Genomic DNA, 26,274 nt, shown 5'->3' with positions numbered 1-26,274 from the left:
ATCTACCTGTTGTACATGGATTTATGCTGCCACTGTGCTGAGCTTTGAAATTTTAATCTTTTTTTTAAAACCGTCCCAATTCCTGTTGTTCTCTCAATCAGGGGAACTCTGGTTCTGAGATGGAGGTGATGTTGTGACCCAGACGGTCTTGCCGTTATTGAGTTTAACCAGTTCCCGTGATTCATTGACAGCTGCTGATTTACTGGTTATTTATGACACCTACAGGATACATGCCAATAAGTAAATGCATTGAAGAATCTTTTGATTCTTTTTGATTGTGAGGTTTTGGGTCTTAATAAACTTTGGCTTAACCTTGTTGGCTGAGACCCGACCTCCTGGCAATAGGATGAGGACGTTGGGGCCCCCATCCATAGAGAGAAGTTCCTCTGATATGTGAGTCAATACGCATTAGAGTATAAGGGACGAGGGAGATCCTGCTTGCTGTCGTCTCTCCTGAACTTTTACTTAAACATCCACTACCCACCTGGAATGAAAATCGGTAGGCGTTGGGGTCACCAGGACTGGGAGGCTTGGAATGAGTCTGTAGGATCCCCAGATCAGCTGGCTTTCATTTTAGCAAACCTTTATAATTATTTTATACCTGAAAGGGTTTCTTAATTTCAATCTTTAAATATAGTTTCTACTCCAAAGCAGACTGTTTATTGCAATAGATAAATGTCAGACCCTTACATGTTAATGAGCTGAAAACATTCCCGTTTTGTCCTGTAATGTCAATGAAAGTGTTCAATAACACTAATTCATACAATTAACTGGGTCTTCGGGACTAGGGGTTGGGATCTCATTTTAAGGCATCTTACTAGTTTTCCTAAAGTGCTTTTCCACTTCTGGCCTGATGGGGGCACCCTCACTCTTCGCTCTGTCGTGACATCGTGGGTACAGAATGCTTGCTGGTGCTGCACAACGTATTGCGATACTGTACTGCAGTATGCTTAAATATGGTACAGTACTACACTGCTTTATTATTATTGCTAGCCTGCTGTTGTAATTTTGAGTGTAAATTGCATGAGCAAAACTGCAGAATTAATTTCCATCTGCTAATTGGGTTTCTTCAGCATTGCTGGTTGTTGGCGAGCTCCTTTAAAGAGCAACTTTCATTTAATTAGCCTTTTCATTTTTGGATCTGTTAGTCCTAAGACTGCCCTGGCCCCATGTTACTTGAAAGTGGGGGAGGGTGCTTTTTGTCACATTTTCTTAATGCTCTGCTGCCTCCGTGCAAAAGGGAGATGAGTGTTAAATCAAAAGCTCGCCTTTTCGGAATCGATTTCACTTACAGCATTCAAGAGTCTCTCTGAGCGTCGTGGCTAGGACATTAATTTTATACAAGAAGAAAAAGTATGAAGATATTTAACACCTCCAGTAGCTGCGTCTTGAGTGGTTGTGCAGTAGTGTGGATCAGAGGTGGGAGCACTAGAAGGTTGTGGGTTCAAATTCCAGACAGGTTGTTGTACCCTGGAGCAAAGTACTGCACTCGGATTGCTCCAGTAAATTGCCCAGGCAGATAAATATGTACAAATCTAAGGTGCTTTGAATAAAATCATCAGCCAAGTAATAATTGGTAGTGGTTAAAGAAAGCGATTGTGCATAGACCAGTGAGGATGAAATTTTATTAGGCCATTTTGTGCCCCATTTGAAATACCAGGATCGTAAAAACGGCGGGCGCGGTTATCCAGTCCTCTTGTCCGTGTGACATGAAAGGCGTCAAGGACTGAGAACAGGAACAGAAGGTGCTTGTTTAACTAGAGTGTGGGGGTTCTGGATGGTACCGTTAACACCTTGAAACCTGATCTCATTAGGTCCCAGAAGCTTAGTAAGGCTGGATCAGGTCAGAGGTGGGATGGGAGATCTCCAGAAAAAGGCAGGTTCCTGCTGTAAGTGGTTTGGGTGGACCAGTAGATAGCGCACTTCCCTCTGGACCAGAATTCCCAAACCAGTGCCCCACGGGGACCACTGTGCTGCAGGAGAAGCTGTCCTTCAGAAAAGTCATTAAAGATCTCATGGCACTTCAAAAGACTACGGGTGTCCTTACTAAATTTAAGACTTGGCTCGGAATTCAGTTTGGCCTCTTTACAGATCCCCCTTAATTCAGCCGCTGTAGCAGTTTCTCGCTTCTCCAGCTGGACCGCGGTGTGGCGGGCTGCTGGCGCGCGTGTCCGCGGTGAATGACCTCGGCCTCCTCCCGCACGTGAAGCGCTCGAGAAACGCAAGACCTGAAAACTGATTCAAAGTGCGTTCCCCCTGCAGGGCCGGGGAAGGGTCAGCGTGTGAGCACGACCTTGAGGACAGGCCAGTGCGACACCGAGGAGAGGGGAAGGAGAGAGTAGGGCTCTCAGAGGACGTCCTGGAGGTTCGGGGTGGTGTCAGGTCTACCGGCACAGTCCCAGAGGAGAAAAACCAGCAGGTGAAGCAGGGAAAGTCACAGCAGTGGGGGACAGGAAAGAGGGATACAGAGAGGGGGAGAGACACGGATAGAGGGATACAGAGAGGAGGAATGACAGGAAAAGAGGGTTAGAGAGAGACGGGGAAAGAGGGGGAGAGGTGGGAAAGGGATAAGAGAGGGAGAGAAATGGAATGAGAGAAAGGGAGAGAGGAAAAGGGTGAGAGGGAGAGACGGGGAAAGAGGGATAGGGAGAGATGGGGAAAGGGATAGAGAGAGAGGGAGAGATGGGCAAAGAGGGATGGAGAGAGCAGGAGAGAAGAGGAAAGGGACATAGGGAGAGACAGGGAAAGATGGGGAGGTTAGAATAACAAAGAGAGGGATGGAGAGAGAGGGGAAGAGGGAAAGAAAGGAGCAGGCACTGGGAGAGAGCCAATGGAAGAGAGGGTGGGGATAAAGAGAGAGGGAGAGGGAGGAGCAGAGGGATGATTCCACTCTAATCCTCCTGACACATGCCAGGGCCGAGCGCCGGAGAGAGCGCCCAGGTGGAAGCAGAGGTGTCGGGAAGGCAGGAGCAGAGCAGCCCCCACTCGGAGAGAGAGAGGGGGGCAGGCCGAGGGCGCGCAGGGAGGCAGGCGGGACCCCCTCGTTCCAGCAGCAGGCGAGCTCGTTCAGGAGGGGGGTGGGGGGGGCACGGCTCCAGCACCAGCTTACCAGCAGGCGGTGAAGAGAGCCGAACTCATCTCCTGCCGAGACGCGGTGTGACAGCGAGGAGGGAGGGAGAGAGAGAGAGAGACAGGGGAGGAGGGAGGGAGAGAGGCAGAGAGAAACAGGGAAGGGGGAAAGCAGCCGCCGCCGCCGCCGCAGCGCAGAGGTAGTGAGGGGAAAGAGACAGGATGGAGGAGAGGAGTTCTTCCTCTGGCAGAGCGTGTGCCCATCCCTCTCTCCCGCTCCTGCTGTAGCTGTGCCGGAGCGGCGAGGAGAGAGAGCACTGCGGTGCGAGAGTGTGTGTGTGTGCGCGTGCTGCCGCAGGCGCGTGTGTGCATAGTAAGGCTGAACAGGACGAGGAGCGAGAGGGGCAGAGTCTGGCGTGTGTGTTGGAGAGCTGTCGCAGGCTGCCGAGGAGATGTAGATGCTAGAGCCGACTTCAGCAGCTGAGCGGTGTGTGTGTGTGTGTGTGAGGATGCTGGAGCCGTGCGGTTAGGGATTAGAGGATTGGCCGGTGTTTAGTCGGGGAGGGGGGGGGAGAGAGAGAGAGCCGGCCGGGAGCTTCGTACCGGGAGCAGGGCGTGAGGCGTGCAGAGGGGCGGCTGCTCTCTCTGGCAGGCGGGTGGATGCGGACAGGTGCCGGCGTCGGCGCGGTGCGCGGCGGCCCGCTCCAGCTCAGCGAGGTCCCGCACCCCCCCCCCCCCCGAGCGCCGGACGCCGGGGACCGGGGGCCGTCCCGCGCGGCAGCGGATGCCTGGCCGGGCTGGGGAGGCGGGTTGAGACGGACAGGTTAGCGAGGAGGAGGAGGAGGAGGAGGAGGGGACAGCAGGTGGGCTCCCAGAGGTCCCGCAGTCAGCGAGGGTTTGAAGCTGGAGGGAGGGGGGGGGGGCGGCTGGCAGAAGGGATATCCTGCTGTCCGGAGAGACAGGCCGAGCTCGGAATTGGGAGGGAGGGAGAGAGGGAGCCGGGCGGACCCGGGCTCCGGGAGCAGCAGCAGCGTGCCCTGTGGATGCTCCGCGGACTGAAGGATGGGGGAATGGACGATCCTGGAGCGGCTCCTGGAGGCCGCGGTCCAGCAGCACTCCACCATGATCGGACGGTAAGCCTGTTTCTCCTGGGGAGCCGCGGCCGGTGTTGGGGGGGGCTGGGGGGGGGCTTTGTCTGCCCCGGGGCTACAGGCTGAGGCCGAGGGAAGGAAGGCAGAGGGCCAGCACCGGGCTGGGAGGCTGGGTGGAGGGAACAGATCGGAATGGGGCTGGTCGGGGCAGGACGAGGGCTGCTCTCCCGAACAAGTGGGGAGGTGTTGTGTGCTGATATCTGCAGGACGGTGGAAGAGCCCGGTAAAGTACCGAGAGGCTCAGTGAGACAGGGTTGGCGGTGCTGGGAGACGGGCAGGACTGCTGACCTGGAATCGTGGCCAAGCCGCTGGGAGACCAGTCTCTCGGGCCAGCCCCCGCTATGGAGCAGGTGTGCTATCACACTGGGGCTGAGGCGACCGGCATCGTGCAGCCTCCTGCAGTTTTCACGGCAGTGTCTTGTAACGGGGCATCGTGCCGTCAACGTCAGTGTCCCGTCCGGAGGTTTGTCTCATTCCGGTGATTCAGCTTTTATCGCGCTCCTTTGTTCCTTGTTGGCGCAGTGTTGTCTTGTCTTTAACGCATGTTTGTGGGGAGGTGTCTGAAACCCGTCTCCTCCTGGGCGTTCTCGCGCGCTGCTGCGCTGTGACAGGCGCGGTCGGGAGTGAGAGAACCCTCTGGGATTCCCCACAGCTGTGCCCCTGGCCAGAGAGCTGGAAGGTTGCAGGTTCTAATCCTGCGTGAGGTGAGGAGCTGTGATTGTTGCAGTACTTCACTCAAAACCGCGATCCGTTCGTTCTGTTTCCCTCTCTGGCGCCGTTGTCCGTCTAGAGTTTTGTTTGTTGAAAGCGGGCGATTTTTTCCGGGACGTGTTCTGAGCATTTAACGGCGGGAACGCCAGCCCCCTCCCCCTCTGCCCTTCCTCACTGAAGGCCCCGCCCTTAATCCTCTCCCTCCGAAGACCAGCGAGACTCCGTTCCTTGAGACTGGTGGTCTGCGCAGGACCGGAAACAATCTCACATCCAACCCGGTAGCCGGCCGTCCTCTTGGATGGAGCAGCGGGCTGGGATGCAATCAGTGGGCTCCAGGTTGCTGAACTCACCCAGTGCGAGTCTGCTACCTGGAGCACAGCTGTCAGGCAGGACTGCACGACCACAGGTCACTGCTGGAGCTCGGAAAAACGCCTCTGAAACGATTTTATCTTTGGGGCTGATGACAGGTCCAGCACCTCTTACGGGTTTCTCGGGACACTGCTTGACACATGCTGAATTAATTAATGAGAATCACAGCACAGTGGAAACGCCTGGCGAAACCATGGCATGCTGCAAAGACACCCTGCACAGTTTCCATGGCAAACCACACAGAGGCATGCTATCAGCTCTAAGTTACTGTAGCAACGTTTTGCAGGTGAGACAATAAGGATTCGTAGATTACTTATGTCCATTATGGATCTGGGTTGTGCTTGCTCCTTGATTTACTGGCTAGGTCATTAAAGGCGAAAAAAGCATTCCTTTTGCTTGCACACGCACGTGGAGACCTCTGTGTAGGACCAGCAGGTGTGTGGATTCAGCAGGACTGTCCACCAGCCCTGCCCTTCACCCCATAGTGACTGAACTATAAACATGGTTGTGTATACAGTAGATTTGTGACAGCATGGTGTCAGGAGGGAGCAGAGAGACAGTGTGTGCTGAGAGAGTGTCAGGGGTGAGAGAGACTGGGCTGAGAGAGTGTCAGGAGTGAGAGAAACTGTGTGCTGAGAGAGGGTCAGGAGTGAGAGACTTTGTGCTGAGATCAGGAGTGTGACAGTGTGCTGAGAGAGTGTCAGGAGTGAGAGACTGTGTTGAGAGAGTGTCAGGAGTGCGACAGTGTGTGCTGAGAGAGGGTCAGGAGTTAGAGAGACTGTGTTGAGAGAGTGTCAGGAGTGAGAGACTTTGTGCTGAGATCAGGAGTGTGACAGTGTGTGCTGAGAGAGTGTCAGGAGTGAGAGACTGTGTTGAGAGAGTGTCAGGAGTGAGACAGTATGTGCTGAGAGAGGGTCAGGAGTGAGAGAGACTGTGCTGAGAGAGTGTCAGGAGTGAGAGAGACTGGGCTGAGATCAAGAGTGTGACAGTGTGTGCTAAGAGTGTCAGGAGTGAGAGAGTGTGTGTTGAGAGAGTGTCAGGAGTGTGACAGTGTGTGCTAAGAGTGTCAGGAGTGAGAGAGACTGTGCTGAGATCAGGAGTGAGTGTGTGCTGAGAGAGTGTCAGGAGTGAGAGAGACTGTGTGCTGAGATCAGGAGTGAGTGTGTGCTGAGAGAGTGTCAGGAGTGAGAGAGACTGTGTGCTGAGATCAGGAGTGAGTGTGTGCTGAGAGAGTGTCAGGAGTGAGAGAGACTGTGTGCTGAGATCAGGAGTGTGACAGTGTGTGCTGAGAGAGTGTCAGGAGTGAGAGAGACTGTGCTGAGATCAGGAGTGTGACAGTGTGTGCTGAGAGAGTGTCAGGAATGAGAGAGACTGTGTGCTGAGATCAGGAGTGAGTGTGTGCTGAGAGAGTGTCAGGAGTGAGAGACTGTGTGCTGAGATCAGGAGTGAGTGTGTGCTGAGAGAGTCAGGAGTGAGAGAGACTGTGCTGAGATCAGGAGTGAGTGTGTGCTGAGAGAGTGTCAGGAGCGAGCAGTGTGGTTAGTGTGTTAGTGCACGAGTAAAGAAGTGTTGTAGTGTGTACAGGTATTTAGTGTGACAATCCAATTGGAGAAAACGTATTAATGAGAACCGCTGAGCAGTTACTTTTTCTGTCAATTGAATGGTGTCTGTTTTAAAATCTGAAAGTACCAAGAATATTTTCAGGTCTACTTCCACCCCGTGTGGAGTTTCATTTCAGCAGAGTAAAGACTAGTAAATAAAAATAGAATGAATGTCAAAGGGGCCGACAGGAGGCCCTCACTAGTGTAGCAATGCAGACATGTGGATGTGGCCGTATCAGTGAATGAGTTTCCCCAGTTGTCTCAGCACACTTCAGTTTGGTCTAATAACCTCTCTCAGCGTGGCCTCTCAGCAGGAGCCGAAATAGCTCTGCTAAAATTAACCTGCTGGGTGAGGCGATGCAGAGAGCGGTTTTACATACTGGACACTGGCTGGACACTTTGAGTGGACACACTGTCTCTCACTCAGAAGATATACACACTGCACCTGGCTGCACACATGTACTGTCACTGGGACAATGTATACTGCCCCTGACTGGACACTCGCTGCCCCAGATTGGACACACACTGCCCCTGATTGGACACACACTGCTTCTGATTGGACACTCACTGCCCCTAACTGGACACATGCTTCCCCTGATTGGACACACGCTTCCCCTGATTGGACACACACTGCCCCTGATTGGACACACACTGCCTCTGATTGGACACTCACTGCCTCTGATTGGACGCACCCTGCCTCTGACTGGACACTCACTGCCCCTGACTGGACACACACTGCTTGATGGCGGGACCATTGCCACTGCTGACCCTTGACTTTCAGATGCAGAATTACGAGTTCTGTTCCCACCTTTCTTATGTTTATTTGTACCCCGAAGCGTTACACACTTCAGACACACACTCTTGTCTCTGGTCTACACTGGGGATTCAACAGCAAACTGCATAAGCGTGAACACATACTCACATTGCAGCTGGAGCTCTCCTGACTGATTAAAGCATTCACTTGCAGTGCAGGTCAAGCTCAGGTGTGCTGTGCCATTACCCTGACAGGGTCAGCCTGTGTTTTGTCTTGACCAACTTTTCCCAAGTGGTCATGTGCCATCAGTCCTGGATGGGTACAGATCGATCACGATATCATGGAACTTCACTAGTGAACTTGCTGTGATGTCAGGAGAGAGGTGTGCCATCTCTAGTCATTGCTCTCTCCACTGTGAGGACTGTGGAGCTCAGAGAGACACAGTCATCTCTAGTCAGTGCTCTCTCCACTGTGAGACGCTGTGGAGCTCAGAGAGACAAGGTGCTCTCTCCACTGCGAGGCCCTGTGGAGCTCAGAGAGACACAGCCATCGCTAGTCAGTGCTCTCTCCACTGTGAGACGCTGTGGAGCTCAGAGAGACAAGGTGCTCTCTCCACTGCGAGGCCCTGTGGAGCTCAGAGAGACACAGCCATCGCTAGTCAGTGCTCTCTCCACTGTGAGACGCTGTGGAGCTCAGAGAGACAAGGTGCTCTCTCCACTGGGAGGCCCTGTGGAGCTCAGAGAGACACAGCTATCGCTAGTCAGTGCTCTCTCCACTGTGAGATGCTGTGGAGCTCAGAGAGACAAGGTGCTCTCTCCACTGCGAGGCCCTGTGGAGCTCAGAGAGACACAGCTATCGCTAGTCAGTGCTCTCTCCACTGTGAGATGCTGTGGAGCTCAGAGAGACAAGGTGCTCTCTCCACTGTGAGGACTGTGGAGCTCAGAGAGACACAGCCATCTGTAGTCAGTGCTCTCTCCACTGTGAGGCGCTGTGGAGCCTCACAGTGGAGAGACTCTCACAGTGGTGCTCTCTCCACTGCGAGGCCCTGTGGAGCTCAGAGAGACAGTTTGCAGCAATCCCAATGGCAAAGGGGTCTCACAGGTGAGAGTGTTGGAGGGGAGCTGTAGAGAGGCCTTGCTGAACCTGTGTGAGAGTTAGCCGTCTCTCTTCAGGTCTGCTGAACTGGGGACACAGCTCCACTGGAGTGCCCTGTTGGAACCCCCCACCCCCACTACACACCTCTCACCCTCTCAGTCTCCATTTTCTCCTTCCTCTCTCTCTCTTTTACCCTCTGCATCCCTCAGTACATGACTCACAAGCGCTCTGCTGGCACAAGTGAACTGGAGTCTCTGCCAAAGCTATCTCACAGTCTGTCAACACACAGCGACCTCACATGTTTCAGCTCCTCTTTGTATAAACAGTACCAAAACTTTTCAACAAAATTGACTGTACACACGTGTATTTTACATATAACATTCACCCAGAAAAATACACCTACTGTATATGATGTACTGTCCAGTATATACCAATTCATATACAGGTACACATCGAAGTTGAACCAGGGGACTGGGAGAGAGAGAGGCAGTGTGGCTGGTGATTAAATCTATGATACCAGGAGAGAGAGGCAGTGTGATTAGTGGATATATCTAAGATACTGGGAGAGAGAGAGAGGCAGTGTGGTTAGTGGAGATATCTAAGATACTGGGAGAGAGAGAGAGGCAGTGTGGTTAGTGGATATATCTAAGATACTGGGAGAGAGAGGCAGTGTGGTTAGTGGATATATCTAAGATACTGGGAGAGAGAGAGGGGCAGTGTGGTTAGTGGATATATCTAAGATACTGGGAGAGAGAGGCAGTGTGGTTAGTGGAGATATCTTAGATACTGGGAGAGAGAGAGGGGCAGTGTGGTTAGTGGAGATATCTAAGATACTGGGAGAGAGAGGCAGTGTGGTTAGTGGTTAAATCTAAGATACTGGGAGAGAGGGAGGGGCAGTGTGGTTAGTGGATATATCTAAGATACTGGGAGAGAGAGGCAGTGTGGTTAGTGGTTAAATCTAAGATACTGGGAGAGAGAGGCAGTGTGGTTAGTGGTTAAATCTAAGATACTGGGAGAGAGGGAGAGGCAGTGTGGTTAGTGGATATATCTAAGATACTGGGAGAGAGAGAGGGGCAGTATGGGGTAGTGGGAGAGAGATACTGGGAGAGAGAGGGAGGGGTGGTTAGTGGTTAAATCTAAGATACTGGGAGAGAGAGAGGGGCAGTATGGGGTAGTGGGAGAGAGATACTGGGAGAGAGAGGGAGGGGTGGTTAGTGGTTAAATCTAAGATACTGGGAGAGAGAGGCAGTGTGGTTAGTGGTTAAATCTAAGATACTGGGAGAGAGGGAGAGGCAGTGTGGTTAGTGGTTAAATCTAAGATACTGGGAGAGAGGGAGAGGCAGTGTGGTTAGTGGTTAAATCTAAGATACTGGGAGAGAGGGAGAGGCAGTGTGGTTAGTGGTTAAATCTAAGATACTGGGAGAGAGGGAGAGGCAGTGTGGTTAGTGGATATATCTAAGATACTGGGAGAGAGGGAGGGGCGGTATGGGGCTGTGGTTCTAGCTGGGAGCCTGTCAGGAGAGAGTGTGTTGTGCTGAAGCCACCACTCCAGGAGCAGCACTGTCAGCACTGCTGCTCTGTTCTGACAAGCAGCTCACAGTGCAGCACACCAGCGCCAGGGCCGCTGACCTTTCAAGTGAGAGATGTCGGGTTCCATATTCCCTCCTGCCGAGCAAGGGCAGGACGAGGCCCGGCGGCGGGCGGGGGTGGGGGGCAGGGGGCAGACTGGTGGGAGAGAGGAGGAGGAGGAGGTGGCAGCGGGGCCAGAGAGAAGGAGAGGAGAAAGCACTGCCGCACGCAGGCCAGTCAGATCATCATCAGGCATATATAACATATATAACATACTCTTTTCCTTCTATTTCTGGCCCCTATCACCTCTCTATGCCTGCTCCCTCTCCTCTCTCTATTGCTGCTCCCTCTCCTCTCTCTATTCCTGCCCCCTCTCCTCTCTCTATTGCTGCTCCCTCTCCTCTCTCTATTCCTGCTCCCTCTCCTCTCTCTATTGCTGCTCCCTCTCCTCTCTCTATTCCTGCCCCCTCTCCTCTCTCTATTGCTGCTCCCTCTCCTCTCTCTATTCCTGCTCCCTCTCCTCTCTCTATTGCTGCTCCCTCTCCTCTCTCTATTCCTGCCCCCTCTCCTCTCTCTATTGCTGCTCCCTCTCCTCTCTCTATTCCTGCTCCCTCTCCTCTCTCTATTGCTGCTCCCTCTCCTCTCTCTATTCCTGCTCCCTCTCCTCTCTCTATTGCTGCTCCCTCTCCTCTCTCTATGCCTGCTCCCTCTCCTCTCTCTATGCCTGCTCCCTCTCCTCTCTCTATTGCTGCTCCCTCTCCTCTCTCTATGCCTGCTCCCTCTCCTCTCTCTATTCCTGCTCCCTCTCCTCTCTCTATTGCTGCTCCCTCTCTCCTCTCTCTATTCCTGCTCCCTCTCCTCTCTCTATTGCTGCTCCCTCTCTCCTCTCTCTATTCCTGCTCTCTCTCTCCTCTCTCTATTCCTGCTCCCTCTCCTCTCTCTATTGCTGCTCCCTCTCTCCTCTCTATTCCTGCTCCTTCTCTCCTCTCTCTAATCCTGCTGGCCCCTATCACCTCTCTCTATCCCTGCCCCTCTCCTCTCTATTCCTGCTCTCCCTCTCCTCTCTCTATTCCTGCTCCTTCTCTCCCCTCTCTATTCCTGCTCCCTCTCCTCTCTCTATTCCTGCTCTCTCTCTCCTCTCTCTAATCCTGCTCCCTCTCTCCTCTCTCTATTCCTGCTCCTTCTCTCCCCTCTTTATTCCTGCTCCTTCTCTCCCCTCTCTATTCCTGCTCCTTCTCTCCTCTCTCTGTTCCTGCTCAGTCTGTTCTCTCTCTATTCCTGCTCCCTCTCCTCTATTTCTGCTCCCTCTCTCCTCTCTATTCCTGCTCCTTCTCTCCTCTCTCTATTCCTGCTCCTTCTCTCTCCTCTCTCTATCCCTGCTCCTTCTCTCTCCTCTCTCTAGTCCTGCTTCCTCTCAGTTCAATTAAATTCCCAGCACTTAATTTGTGTGACAGATCAATTACAGTTTTGCCAAAGCATTACAAGAGCTAACAATTAAGTATAATAGTCAAATGTAATTAACAATTACAGTGAAAAAGGAAAACAGGACAGTCCTCTCTCTCACTCACAGTCTCGGTCTCACTAACGCTATCTCCATTTTTGCTCCTCTCAATCATTTTTTCTCTCTTTCTTCTCCCTGGTTGAGAAATTGCTGCATTTAAACTGCACAGCACCACCTCAATCACATTCTCCAACACGCTGCCACCAGTACATGCATAAACACACAAATCTGCACATACGCACACATACCAGCTGCACAAACACCCCAGTATGTAACCCCCTATACACGCATATTTCTGCACTTCTGTACTAATGAGGTGTATCCATAGAAACCAGCGTAAATGAATCTCATTACTCGAACCTCAAGCTGAGGAAAAAAGTGAAGTGTGTGCAAACGGCAAGTGATTCTTTCACACGCTCATACAGAAACACAGTACATGTCACTTACATGAAAGACACTCTTGCCAGGATGTATACAGTCGATATGTGTAATACACAGATACACATATACACATACATCTATACTGAGCACACCACACACAGTCATGAGTGCAAGCTGCACAGACACACACTGGAGAGACGCATCAGGATTTCCACACTGTCCAGTTTCACACACGGACATTCACTCCTGACAGATCACCCCACTCTGCTCCGATACCGACGCAGACGCCTGGTCTGTACGCAGACACGGACACAGAGCGGACGGACCCGCGCACCAGGCGTGCTTGCACACTGCCAGTCTGTCTGCCCGTGTCAGCGTGCCGGGCTGTGGCCCCCGGGGGCCTGGCAGGAGCAGCTGCTCTCCGTGAGTCAGAGTGAGAGAAGCGGATGTGATGTCCCCAGGCCTCCGGCTCGGCCCCACCAGCCAGCCAGCCGGCCTCGCTGCCGAAATTAGACGCGCAGGGCTAACGAGCAGCTCCTGCTGCCTGCCAAGCACTGACACCCCGCCCTACACACACACACACACACACACACACACACACACACACACACCGCGTGAGCGCTCCAGCTCCCTCTCTGTGGGTCTCGCTGTCTGGGGGGGCACGCTGTTGCTGCAAATGAGTCTGATCTTGGCATTTCACAGCTTGGAGAGGAAGAACTATCTTAACAGGCGTCTAATTCTGCACCGTATTCAAAAAGGAGTCTCTTGGAAGACAGATCCACTGTGTGCACCTGTGCCACTGGTTATCAGGCTGAATGATCATGATCATGATCATGATCATGGTGACGTACTGTAGCTGTCTATGGCTGCTCACTTTGACTGCATGTACACACTAGGCAGATTAGGAGATTCTTTAAGATGGTCCTGCCCTCCTCAGCACTATGAAATTGGAAAGGCTAATTCACACCCAGTCCCATAACTAAGATATGTAAGGACACAGAATTGTATTTACCCTAATCCTAATTCCTAAACTGTGTGTGACTCTAATCCTAACTGTAAAGGACAAATAAATGTTTCAAAATGAATCCAGGTTAAAGTCTTACAGCACAGGGTTTAAGGGTTCTGTGTAGTACTGTTAATAATATTAGTGTTATTAAATATTGGCGGTGTCGTTAAAGATTTTTCATTGGTCTGTTAAAGCGACTGTGCAGTGAGGTTTTGTTAAGAGACGTGATTTGTTACGTTTTTAATTGTCTCTCTTCTCTTGGAATCTAAATCCTTTGGACTCTGGATTGGAGGGAACGTAATTGTTTTTAAAATGTGCTGTGGAGAGGGCTGTATTAAAGTGGGCTGTGGAGTGGTCTGATTTGGAGTGGTCTCTAGAGGGGGCTGATTTGAAGTGGTCTGTGGAGTGGGGTGATTTGAAGTGGTCTGTGGAGTGGGGTGATTTGAAATGGTCTCTACAGTGGGCTGATTTGAAAGAGGTTGTCCCGTTTCACAACAGTTCTGACAAGGGTCTGGATTAGCGTAGTAGCAAATGTAGTACTCTACATCATTTGCTAGTGGGATTCGTGCAAAACCATCCTTTCAGATCAAAAGACATTATACACTGTATATCCATTGAATTATTCTGCAGCCCGGTCAGTGTGTTTCGAGAACTTCCTTTCTTCGGTTATTAAGGTTAATACAATTCATAATGACAAGATGTGTTTTTTAAAGAATCCATCCATCAGTCAGCCTGATAAATGAGCTCATAATCAGTCAGCTCGAGTTTAAAACATAGGAAAGTAAAGACTGTTCCACCCACTGGGTGCTGCACTTCAGTGTGTCATTCAGTGGTTTTAAAGAATATTTGGTTTCAGAACAGAAAAGTGTTTGTTCCTGACGTGTCGAGCTCTTCTGCTGGTGCTCTTTCTTGCTTCATGTTTCGAGTTGTATTCCCTTTGAAGCAATGCTCCCAGAGCAATCAGAGCTGTGGTAAAGATCGCAGACATGTTGCTGTCCCTGCCTGACAGCAGATGCTTTTTTTCCCCCTGATTTGAGATTAAAGTTGGGGGACACTTGATATCTCCCTTGCCGCCACTTTGCCTAAGCTCCGCTGTCTGATCTAACTGCAGATGCCTTGTTCGCTAATCTCTGAGATCGGATCCTGATGCACACTTCGGCAGCCTCAGAGAGAGATCTCTCCATCGGAACAAATTAGAGGCTGCACAGATACTGGTTTCACATGTCTGGGATGAAAGCGATGTACTTGTGACACAGCCTGGACTGGACCAATGACCTCAGGACTATAGGGCTACAATATGACACAGACTGGACCAGTGTTCTCTGGACTGTAGGGCTACAATATGACACAGACTGGACCAGTGATCTCTGGACTGTAGGGTTACAATATGACACAGACTGGACCAGTGATCTCTGGACTGTAGGGTTACAATATGACACAGACTGGACCAGTGATCTCTGGACTGTAGGGTTACAATATGACACAGACTGGACCAGTGATCTCTGGACTGTAGGGTTACAGTATGACACAGACTGGACCAGTGATCTCTGGACTGTAGGGTTACAATATGACACAGACTGGACCAGTGATCTCTGGACTGTAGGGCTACAATATGACACAGACTGGACCAGTGATCTCTGGACTGTAGGGTTACAATAGGACACAGACTGGACCAGTGATCTCTGGACTGTAGGGCTACAATATGACACAGACTGGACCAGTGATCTCTGGACTGTAGGGTTACAATATGACACAGACTGGACCAGTGATCTCTGGACTGTAGGGTATGTATCATGTTTAACAGATTGCAACCAAATTATTATTATTATTGGCAGTGTTGGGTTGAGAAAAGTTCCTCTTTAAGAGCTCGCTGTCGTGCTGAGTGCTGGAGAAGCAGTAAGTCGGGAGGGCCGCTGGGTGGTGGTGCGGGTGGTGCCGGCAGGCCAGGAGAGGTCTGGTCACAGACATGACAGGTTCCTGTTTCCTGTGGGCGAGCTGTTCGGCTGCTGGAACCCTTCCCAGTCCACAGCGGCTCTCTCCCACACTCTCCGAGTCTCCGCTGTAGTGTTACGGGTGTGCGGGCCGGGGGTCTAGTGGGAAGTCAGCAGTGGGGAGAGATACACTGTCCCTCCTGCCCGCTGAGCAGCGCAGCAGTCCCCCAGCCTGGCGGCAGGAGGCACTGCTCCTTCAGCTCCTGTCTCCCAGCTCCCAGCTCAGCAGTGTCGTACCCGGTATCTTCATAATCCTGACTCCTGCTGCGGGCACGCACACACACACTCTCGCACCAGCGCTCCCGCGCTCCTTTGTTCCGCTCCCTCTCTCCCGCTGGACCAGTCGCGGGGATTTCGGCGCAGGCAGTTGCCATGGCGATGCGCTGCCTCGCTGGCAGTGAGGGGCTGATGGCATGTGCAGCGGTCAGTCGGTGGGTATTTTAAAGGCCCGTGGATTCGGCAGCGCAGGGCCCGCTTGCCCGCGGTGCGCGGCATGACCCAGTTAAGCCCCAGCACCTGCGAGCAGACACGCTAACTGGCAGCCCCCCCTTACACCAGCGCTCTGCTCCAGTGAACTCTGCTCATGGGCTTCACCTGGAAGGTACTGAGCTGCATGTAAAGCACCTAAAGTCATCCTTACACACTCACAGCTGGGCAGAACTCCTGGACGTGGTGGACACAGTCAGGAGATCCAATACACCGATACTGAGTGTTTTCTACTCTTCCACTAGTGTTTTCTACTCTTATAGCACTTCTGAGTGTTGCTGATGCAGCTCAGTGCGGGTGAGAAGAAGCCAAGCTTGTCATTCAGCATCTTGCATCACGCTGATCAGAGTCTCCAGTAGCCTGAGCCCAGCAGCTCCAGGTAAACTGCGCAGGAGCAGTCAGTGTGTGGTGATGCAGTAGCTCCTCCACCCCATTCGCCCCCCAGTCTCACTGACTCGCTGTCATGAACTGCAGGTGCTCCACTCTACACAGCCTCAGAGCTGAAAGGCTACCGTGTGTCCTACAAACCACACATCTGCTGGGATTAACTGTCACCCTGAGACAGAATGGCTGCAATCCCAGCTGGAGACCACTGTTGAAATTATTTTTTAGAAAGAGCAGAACAATACAAGATGTCTTAGGATGGTAGCACAATGGTATAGAGACAGTATACATGTGAATGGCTTTATACTGTATAAAAGCATGGGGACTGATTAGAAGGTGAGTAATAACATTGTACAGCCACTGTGGAAGGATGCTTGTTCAGTATTTATCTTGCAGTTTCCTTCAATTGCTCCTTTGTTTCTGGTCTTAATTGTTGTTTCCTGCGTGTGCTAATGACTCTACAGATTTGGCAGCAGACAGGGCTTTTTCAAGCGTTCAAGGGGTCATCATTTCCACCCCCAGTTCCTACTGGCTATGCCCACAGAACAGCGATCCGACAACTCGTCAGTCACTAGGCAAAGTGACTGCGAACTGATTCAATTAGTATTTGTTAAAAAGAGGAAAATGTTGGACTTCTTCCAAATGTGTGCCGATGTGGGATTCACTGACCTCTTTCCCGAGAAAACAAAATTAACTTGGAATTGAAACACCCAGAGTCTAAACAGTGCCACAGTTGACCTCCAATGGAGCTAGGAGCTAGGTAGACAAACAAGTTATCATTTGGTCCAAAAGCTATTCTTAGGTTGTCCTAGGAGACTCAGCCAAAAAAGGCTGAGCCCTGTAGCCCAGTCTGGCTCTAATATGGTCTGTTTTGTTAGCAGAGTGGGCTCAGAGAGACACAGCGATCCTCCAGGCAGTGCTCTCTCCACTGTGAGGCGCTGCAGAGCTCAGAGAGACACTGCTCTCTCCACTGTGAGGCGCTGCAGAGCTCAGAGAGACACTGCTCTCTCCACTGTGAGGCGCTGCGGAGCTCAGAGAGACACAGCGATCCTCCAGACACTGCTCTCTCCACTGTGAGGCGCTGTGGAGCTCAGAGAGACACAGCGATCCTCCAGACAGTGCTCTCTCCACTGTGAGGCGCTGCAGAGCTCAGAGAGACACTGCTCTCTCCACTGTGAGGCGCTGTGGAGCTCAGAGAGACACTGCTCTCTCCACTGTGAGGCGCTGCGGAGCTCAGAGAGACACTGCTCTCTCCACTGTAAGGCGCTGCGGAGCTCAGAGAGACACAGCGATCCTCCAGACACTGCTCTCTCCACTGTGAGGCGCTGTGGAGCTCAGAGAGACACTGCTCTCTCCACTGTGAGGCGCTGCGAAGCTCAGAGAGACACTGCTCTCTCCACTGTGAGGCGCTGTGGAGCTCAGACAGACACTGCTCTCTCCACTGTGAGGCGCTGTGGAGCTCAGAGAGACACAGCGATCCTCCAGGCAGCGCTGTCACGTTGCATTTTTCATTCCCCTTGTACACGTTTGAAAACGATGTGCATTGTGATTCCATTTAAGAGTTAGAATTTTGTTTTCATGTGGGGGGACAGACGAGATGTGAAAAATGACCTGACAAGCAAAGCCTGTCATATTGAATAACTTTAGGAAGAATTTGCTCACAAACGAGCATGAAGGGGATTTTCCTGAAATTAAAAAACAAATCTGTGAAGCAAAACAATGGGGGAGAAAATCTCATCCCCGAGAATGAGTGATATAACGCGTGACCTCTAATCTGCCGGGAATGTGTCTTGCATTGGTTTTAAAGCTGAATATATGCAGCAGAATTATCTGAGCCCTCTCTCTCATCCGGTCGCACAACACGGCTCCAGATACCGAGATTACTCTTGTATTTACAGCCTGTGGCTGGAGCGGGAGACCACTCTCCATATTAAAAGAAATCCCCTCGGTGTCTGGGGCGACGGCGCTCGAACCCAACAGGGCACGTGCAGGGCACGCAGGTATACAGGCAGGCGAGAGGAACTGAGTCTCTTCAGTCTAGGAGGAAAGAGAGTGAGAGGAGGCTTGTTCGTTCTGAGGGGGAGGGGGGCGCCCCACCTCGCTTTCCGACGTGTCTGTGGGGGGGGGCGGGGTTCAGCCTCCTGTCCGTGTGGAGCTCATATGTCTCTCCCGCCGGTGTGCGGGTTGCGTGTGCTGTAGTTCCCCCCTCCTGCTTGCAGGATAGGATGGGTCCGGACGCCTGCTTTAAAATAAATCATTCGCCCCCCGGGGCTCGAGTTCTCAGCGCCCCGGTGGCTGTGGGCAGTCTGTGGCGGTCGCCCCTGCAGAGCTGGGGCTTGTGCAGGCAGGCGCTTCTCCGGGACTCCCTTCTGTCACCCCCTTTTCCTCTGACTCACATCTCCACACCAGGGCTCGAACCTGCAGCCCCCGAGCTGTAACGTGTGCCTCCCTATGGCTGAGCCCCGGGGCTGGAGTGCGCCTCCGCTGGGGACATTTTGGGATTTTTTCCCTGTTATTTTACATTTCATTTGCAAAAGTGTCTTTGCAAAGACCTGATTTGTTTAAGCGCTAAAACCCCAGACCTGAGCAAAACTGCTGGGAGGGTGGGACTGGACAGCAATCAATCTAAAAGCATGAGCGCTGCTAAAAATATGCGCTGCAGATATTCAGCATGGGTAATCTTTTCAGCAGACTCTAAATCACATGCAACAGCAGCTCGTTCACGTGAAACACAATGGACTGGCCCGACAGCACCGTCTGGTGATCGGGATTTGAACAGAGGGCTCGCAAAGCCCTCTCACTCCCTCACCGGAGCTGTGCGGTCCTGAGAGAAACTCTGATTTCAGGCCTGGAGTGAGATCTAGAGGGAAGGTTAGAGCTTGTCTGAAGGTAGAGCTTTTTACTTTAAGATTAGGATTTGGCCCATGAAGTGCTCATCCCCAACAAAATCTCAGAGACGTCATGTTAGGAATATGCCCATACACTGCAGCCCTGTAGCACCTGCTGTTTCCTGGTGAAGGTCTTGTGAACTCAGAACCCCACAGACGGAGGAGCACTGCCTCAGCCGACCCGGGTTCTACCCGCGGCCCCGCGCTGAGGCTACCCCGAGTCAGCGCGAGGTTACCTGCATCGCCGGCGGGCGAGCTCTCTCCTCACGCTGGCGGAGTCTGGCTCGCCCGACCCGCCTCCCCTCCCTGTGCAGGCGGCAGAGCTCCTCCAGGGCCACCGCAGGAAGTGGGTAACCTCGTTTCAAGCCTTGTTATCACTTCAGGAAGAGCACCACTGGTCCCTCACACGAGGGACCTTCTGCTCAGGCCTCACAGCAAATCGGCACGACCTCATCTAGAATACTGCGTTCAGTCTTTGTGCTCAGTGTGCAGTCACCACACTCCAGAAAGGATGCTTCAGCCTCGTAAAGAGATGGAAGAACAGCAGCAGGTACACAGACAGGCGAGAGGAACTAAGTCTCTTCAGTCTAGGAGGAAGGAGAGTGAGAGGAGGTTTGTTCCAAGTATATAAAATCCACAGGGGTTCAGACGGGGACAAACTGGGGGGGGGTGACCTCAGACTTGGAGACAAAGGTCAAAAAACAAACGCAAAACAAAGATGCCGGGTCACAAAGGGGGACTAGAAGGATTTTTTTATGACTGAGAATTTCCCTACACAAAGAGTAGTAGGTGTCTCAGCCATGCTATTGAGGCTCAGACTTCGGGCTCTTTTAAACTTTTCGAATGAAATTGGATAATGAAAGATCTTACAGGCAAGACAGGCTGAATGGTCTTCTCTCATGTGCAGCTTGAGCTCTTCTGCTCCAACAGTCCTGCTGGTAATGCGATCTGCAGTCTGTGTGCTAACTGGACTGAGGACTGAGATTAGAGAGTCTATCCCTCCTTCTGCCTACATTTCAAAATCCTTTTAATAGAATAGTTTCAAGGCAGTGTAGGGCCCTAACTTGTATCTAGCCTAGTCACAGACCCCCTGTGTTCCTATTTAATCCTTGCTTCCTGAACGTCTGAACTGAACCAGGGGGTTTCGCTCGGCGAGTAGAAGCTCAGAGTCGCTCTCTCTGTCTCTCAGAGAGCCTCTGGGTGGGCTTTGGCGTCCCGGCTCACCAAGAGCAGGGAAATCTGGGTACACCAACGTTGTCCTGCTTCGGGAAAGATGGTGCCTTGAAGGATGTTTGTGTTAGAGCTGCCAGAATCTCCCCCCCCCAGGTCTGTAAGTGAAGAGCCGAGCCGCCCCCCCAGGTCTGTGGCCAGAGACAAGGACACAGCAATAAAAATGGCTGCTTGCAGTTGGTTTTCAGCTTCTGGGGTAGGCATTCCTCTTCGGCCCCCTTCTGAAGGAAAACGCTGAAAGTCGTGGAAAAAAGTGATGAAACAGCTGTAAAACGTGGTCTGTCTAAAGTGCGCTCTGGGCCTCTGGTCTCCCCTTGGAAGAGAGGCCTAGATCTCGATGGGGGTGCTGGGAGCTGGCGTTTACACAGTTACCACACAGTTTGGTGCCCCCAGGGCGGTGGCCGTACCCCCACTCTCACACACACAGCATGCATTCACACCTGCACTATCTATAGCACACAGCTCCACGCAGCCTCGCGCGAAACGCATGCGTCTCCATCTGTTGCTAAGGAGACAAAGAAGGAAACGTTGCGGGGTTGATGGGAAGGTTACCGAGTTAACTGGCGTGTTTGCTTGAAAGACAAAGCTGAAATTAGAAACACTAAAAAGTTCAACAGGAGACACTGATTGGCTTCTCTCCCACTCCCTGACTCTCTACCTCTTATACACACACACTCAATTATATACCCACACTCAAATACAGTAGATACACACACCCTCAATTATACACACACTTTCTTCACACTGTCACACACATACCTCAAACACATTCATTCCCACACCACCTCTCACGCAGACTCAATTCCACACACAACCCTCACACTCTCAATTCCACACACACCTCTCACACACACACACACACACACCCCTGTCTGCCCAGTCACTCACACAGAAGCCTGCAGTGTGCTCACACATACAGTACACACACACACTGGAGACCTGCCCCTGCCTCTCCAACCCACTTCTCTGGGGTTTGCAGCCTGTACCCCTCCTTTCCTGCTGTTCCTCTGCTGCTCGGCATGTGTTTCATTGGCACGACAGGGCGGCTGATGTGGGCAGAGACTCTCAGTGGGAGGGAGGGTGCCCCGTGGCCTGGCGGTCAGCTGCCTCGCTTGTGGACAGGTGGGCTCGCTTCGGAGACGCAGGACAGAGTCAAACGCACAGCTCAGCAAAGACAGACGTGTAGGAGGCTCTTGTTAAAGCTGGATATTTATGCCGCCAGAGTGCGCCACCGCCATTCGAAAGCCCTAACCAGAATGAGCCCGACAGCGCCGATACCCCTCTGACGCCTCTGTTCCCCCCCTCTCCCCCCCCCCGGCAGGATCCTGCTGACGGTGGTGGTGATCTTCCGGATCCTGATCGTGGCCATCGTGGGTGAGACGGTGTACGAGGACGAGCAGACCATGTTCATGTGCAACACCCTGCAGCCCGGCTGCAACCAGGCCTGCTACGACAAGGCCTTCCCCATCTCGCACATCCGCTACTGGGTCTTCCAGATCATCCTGGTCTGCACGCCCAGCCTCTGCTTCATCACCTACTCCGTGCACCAGTCCGCCAAGCAGCGCGACCGCCGCTACTCCTTCCTCTACCCGCTGCTGGAGCGCGACTACGGCCGCTCCCACGGCGACCGGCGCCTGCGCAACCTCAACGGCATCCTGATGCAGAACCCCGACGGCGGGCCCAAGGAGGAGCCCGACTGCCTGGAGGTCAAGGAGATCCCCAACGCGCCGCGGGGCCTCACTCACGCCAAGAGCTCCAAGGTCCGGCGGCAGGAGGGCATCTCGCGCTTCTACATCATCCAGGTGGTGTTCCGCAACGCCCTGGAGATCGGCTTCCTGGCCGGCCAGTACTTCCTGTACGGCTTCAACGTGCCGGCCATCTTCGAGTGCGACCGCTACCCCTGCGTGAAGGTGGTGGAGTGCTACGTGTCGCGGCCCACCGAGAAGACCGTCTTCCTGGTCTTCATGTTCGCCGTCAGCGGCATCTGCGTGGTGCTCAACCTGGCCGAGCTCAACCACCTGGGCTGGCGGAAGATCAAGGCCGCCATCCGGGGGGTGCAGGCCCGCCGCAAGTCCATCTGCGAGGTGCGCAAGAAGGACGTGGCCCACCTCACGCAGGCGCCCAACCTGGGCCGGACCCAGTCCAGCGAGTCGGCGTACGTCTGACGCCCCGCCCCGCCTTCCCAGGAGCCCCCGGGGGAAACGGGACGCTCGGCGTGCACTCTGGCGTCTGACCCCGGGCCGATGGGACGGGACGGGAGAGACGGGGAGCGGAGTGCGTGAGTGTGTGTCTGTCGGGAAGATCCAGGGATCAGGGAGACTCCCGGACCCCCGGACTCCCGCCGGCCGGCTTTGAGCTCTTCTTGAGGGTTTTGGGGGTTTTGCCTCCTGGGTGAGAAGGGAGGGGTTGGGGGGCTGATATACTGAACTAAAATAAAATAAAAGAGGAGTAAAAAGGACAAGAACTCTTGTCAGCCCCCCGGACAGGGGGGGCTGGTGTTTTGGTCTGGAGGTGTGGTTTTATCCTCGAAGTGTTGCCGTCCGGCCCCCGTCAGGATTGTTCCCACGGTGACGACACGATGTGGGGGTGCAGGAGAGCACAGTGGAGCTCCCCGACGCCGCCAGGATCGGGCCCCGGGCCGGCTCCCAGCACCAGCAATAAGAACAACAGGTTTCAACACCTTGGCAATATCGAGCTGCACTGCTGAGTACATTTCTTTTTCACAAGACGAAAGCACAATGACCTGGAGCGGACCTCCCAGACTCCCAGACTTGAAGAGCTGAGATCTGCTACTGCTACTGGAGTCGGGGGGGGGGGGGGGGGGAGGAAGAGGAGGAGGAGGAAGAAGATGAGGAGGAGGGGGAAGAGGAAGAGGAGGGGAGGGGGAAGAGGAAGGGGGGAAGGAGGGGGAAGAAGAGGAGGGGGGAATGGGGGGAGGAGCAGGATGAGGAGGGAGGAGGAAGAGGAAGAGGACAGGGCCAGGTCCCTGCCTGTGCCCTCTGGGTCGTCTCTTCCCAGTGCCCCGCTTGCCCTCCCGGGAGGAGCCGGCAGGGGGCCCCATTCGGGGATCGGCGCTGTCCACAGTGTTGGGAACCCCGCCTGACCCAAGCGCTGGGGGCCTCTGGGGAGCAGCAGCCTGTGAGGCTGGGGGTGAGTGTGGGCTGCAGCTCCCCACGGCTGCTCACCGCACTGGGGCGTTCCCAGTGAGCCTGTAGATGTTTCCCTTCGCACTGGCTGGGCACGCGGACCTTCCTGCAAGCCCGTCAGGGTGTTGGCGTTGGTCTCCTGCTGTGAGCAGCGTGGCCCCTGGGCGTGGCCCCTGGGGCAGGCAGGCCAGGGGGCTGGGCCTCTGCGGGAGTGAGGGGGGGCGGGAACAGGGGGGACCACACAGACAACCTTCCGGGTGCTGAGGGCCCCCTCCTGAAAGAGAACGGCGCTCTGGGGGTGTCCCGTGGCCGGCCTGAGCTGTGCTGGTCCGAGGGAGGGGACGTTCAGGCGGGCAGTCAGGGTGCCCTGGCACGTAGCGCTGGCGGTGGGGGGATGGTTTTTCAAGGTCCTCTATGCTTCTCCTCTGCGAGAGCAGGAGGCTGCTCTGGGAATTCACCAATGTCGACCAAGGCGCTAGAAAATGTTGCTGACGGGACAGACCGGGAGACCAGCCTTTCTGTTCGCGAGCTTCTCTGCTCCAGCGTCAGGATAATTAGCCGCCTGCCTTGAACAGCATTAACTCTCACACAGTGACCTGAGGGGGCAGTATTATTAATAGCACTTAACAGTTTCGACAGTGTGACTAGAGCCCCACAGCACAATTCGAGGAGTTGCATTCAGGACTGAGAACAGAGGGAGGGAGGGGGCACATCTTTACAAAAAGGGTGGTGGGTGTCTGGAGCAATCTGTTTAGACATGCTGTTGAAGCAGGTTCTTTGGGATTCTTCCAGAACTGGCCAGATGGCGAATCTTGCACCAGTCAGCCACTGGCAGCCAATCAAGCTAGATTGGTCAAAATGCTTCCTGCAGGTGGCCATTTTAAATTCCTGCACATTTCTTAAGTTGAGCATTTGGCCTGGCTTGATTGTTAATTGGCTAACACCTTAGGAGTGTACGAATCCCAGTCTGCAGAATCCCATCACAGAACTGGCTTCAACATGGTGGCTGAGGAATTTGTTACAGGCACCTGCTGTAGAGATCACGCCCAGCAGGTTGTCTGTGTCCCTGCACTCTCTTGCTCCCTCTCTCCAGTTTGCTGAAAGATCGTACCTCCCTGTACCTGAAATTTAATATTGTAGAAGCGATCTGTGCTGTACAGATTGTCATGGTGTCTTCTTTGCTGTACTGTATTTATTGAAAATAGGAATGATGTTGAGAATTATGCAATGTTTTCCAAACGTTTTCCAATGCTTTACTCTTATGGTGTACAGTTGTAAATGGCTTGGAGAGATTTTTTTCAGATGGTGTTTAAATTTGGAGCATGGGGAGACCGTGCACAAGGTGATGCTTGTGAAGACACACCGTCTCCCGCTACGATATGCAAGCGCGCTCCGATCTGAAATACGAGGCCAGTTCACCCCACTGCATGGCGTCTTGGTAGAATAGCATGAACCGCCCTTTGCCAGCGGGGGTGAGTTTTGTCTCAGAGTCCCCGATAAGACCCTCTGAAAACATGCTCATCATCTCTCTAATCCAGCATCGTGTTCTGCTTCACGTGACGATGGCTCAAGGGCTTGACAAAAAAAAAACACACACGCACACCGAGATCTCGCTCGGCAGATTGTCAGGAATTCCACATTTCACTTTTGCACGCCTTTGCCCTGTTGTGCTTTTATTTTACTGGTTTTACTGGGGGGGGGGCACGTCCTTCCTGCTGATCCGTGCTTTATCTCCCCAGTGCAGTGTGGGCAAAGGGCAGTCCTGCTGTAGGGATCGGGAGATGGCAAAACCTCTTCGAATTGTTCCCCGCCGCCCACTGTGCTCATCAGGAGCTTGTGGGCGCGGATCATCAGAAGCCTTTGGAAAAACACATCCCGCCTCCATCAGAACACAGGACAGGCTGGCCGAATTTATTCAAGCTCTTTTTTTTTTTGTCACGCCCCCTATAGCAGGGCCATGGTCCGCTGGAGTCCAGAATGTTATCTGCATGTCACTGGAGCACTGCTTGTTGTTCGTATTCTTCTAATGGTTTTGCCCTTCTGAAAGATGCTCGTGAAAAAAACTTCTAAATTGTCCCGACGCCCCCATCTCGCCGCTGCTGAGCAGAGGTGGACTGCGCTGTCCTGGGGGCTCTGACTGGGGGTCAAATTCCCTCTTTTCGTGCTACTTTCAGGAGACCAGTTCCTCAGAAGGTCGTGTGCTCAGGACCTGGGCGGTGTGCATGCTCTGCGGCCAAGGTCCTGGCGATGTTTTGCATGCTCTTTCTGGACCCATTCCTAACCCCCTCCCCCCCGAACAATGCAAACCCACGGGCCGAGTGGGAGACGGAAGGAATCTGTGCGTTTCCAGGTTCAGAGAGGATTTCTTTTTTCTGTTCGTGGACATCACTAAGGACTCAGGGACCCCGGCTCGTGTGTTGTGGGGAATAACGCACCGCCAGCCCTTTATAGGGGGAGTTTCCAAAGCCATGAACCGGAGGAAGGACTGGGAAGCAGGATCACAACCAGGGATGGAGCCGAGCCTCTCCTCACAGAGGCATGGATCGAGGAGCAGCTGACCGGGCCTGGCCCGGAAGCGCCGTTCCCGTTCGGGACAGGACCCCAGAACTGCATGGACACACACACACACGCGCACGGGGTCCAGGGTACTGCGTGTGTGTAAAGTCGGGGGGGGGGTCAGAGCACACCCCCAGCTTGCCTCGGCAGCGCCAGCATCTGGAATAATGAGAACGCACAGCCTCCCTCCTGCACATCTGGACCTCCAGGGCTGAACAGAGGCTGAGGGCTGCCCGCCGAGCAGGAGCCTTCCTGCCCGATCTCCAAGCTGCTCCGCACGCCGCAGGCCGGCTCGCTCCCGCTCGAGCTGCTGTGTCCACGACGGGGTCACTTCACACGCCTGACCCTTGCTTTGACCATCGCAGCACCAGGGGGGTCGAACGGCA

The 26,274-nt window shown here is 53.4% G+C and overlaps 1 protein-coding gene across 1 annotated transcript; it reads left to right on the top strand.

Moving 5' to 3' along the window:
* The first annotated feature begins 2,867 nt into the window (after window positions 1–2,867).
* On the top strand, window positions 2,868–22,919 carry LOC148672273 (gap junction delta-2 protein-like). The gene is made up of 2 exons (XM_088627882.1): window positions 2,868–4,202; window positions 21,508–22,919. Exons 1-2 carry the CDS (start codon window positions 4,132–4,134, stop codon window positions 22,349–22,351), a joined length of 915 nt encoding a protein of 304 aa, XP_088484008.1. The 5' UTR covers window positions 2,868–4,131; the 3' UTR covers window positions 22,352–22,919.
* The last annotated feature ends 3,355 nt before the right edge of the window (window positions 22,920–26,274 follow it).

Source organism: Lepisosteus platostomus, chromosome 4 (assembly GCF_059453375.1).
Source record: "Lepisosteus platostomus isolate fLepPlt1 chromosome 4, fLepPlt1.hap1, whole genome shotgun sequence".
Lineage (NCBI taxonomy): Eukaryota > Metazoa > Chordata > Actinopteri > Semionotiformes > Lepisosteidae > Lepisosteus > Lepisosteus platostomus.
The sequence above is the reverse complement of the archived record's forward strand: the minus strand, read 5'-3'. Positions and strand labels throughout refer to the sequence as shown.

Bases quoted from the DNA above. Each gene is read 5' to 3' on its own strand.
- LOC148672273 (XM_088627882.1), top strand. From the start codon at position 4,132: ATGGGGGAATGGACGATCCTGGAGCGGCTCCTGGAGGCCGCGGTCCAG. The intron at 4,203-21,507 runs GTAAGCCTGTTT...CCCCCCCGGCAG, and splicing joins CACTCCACCATGATCGGACG to GATCCTGCTGACGGTGGTGG.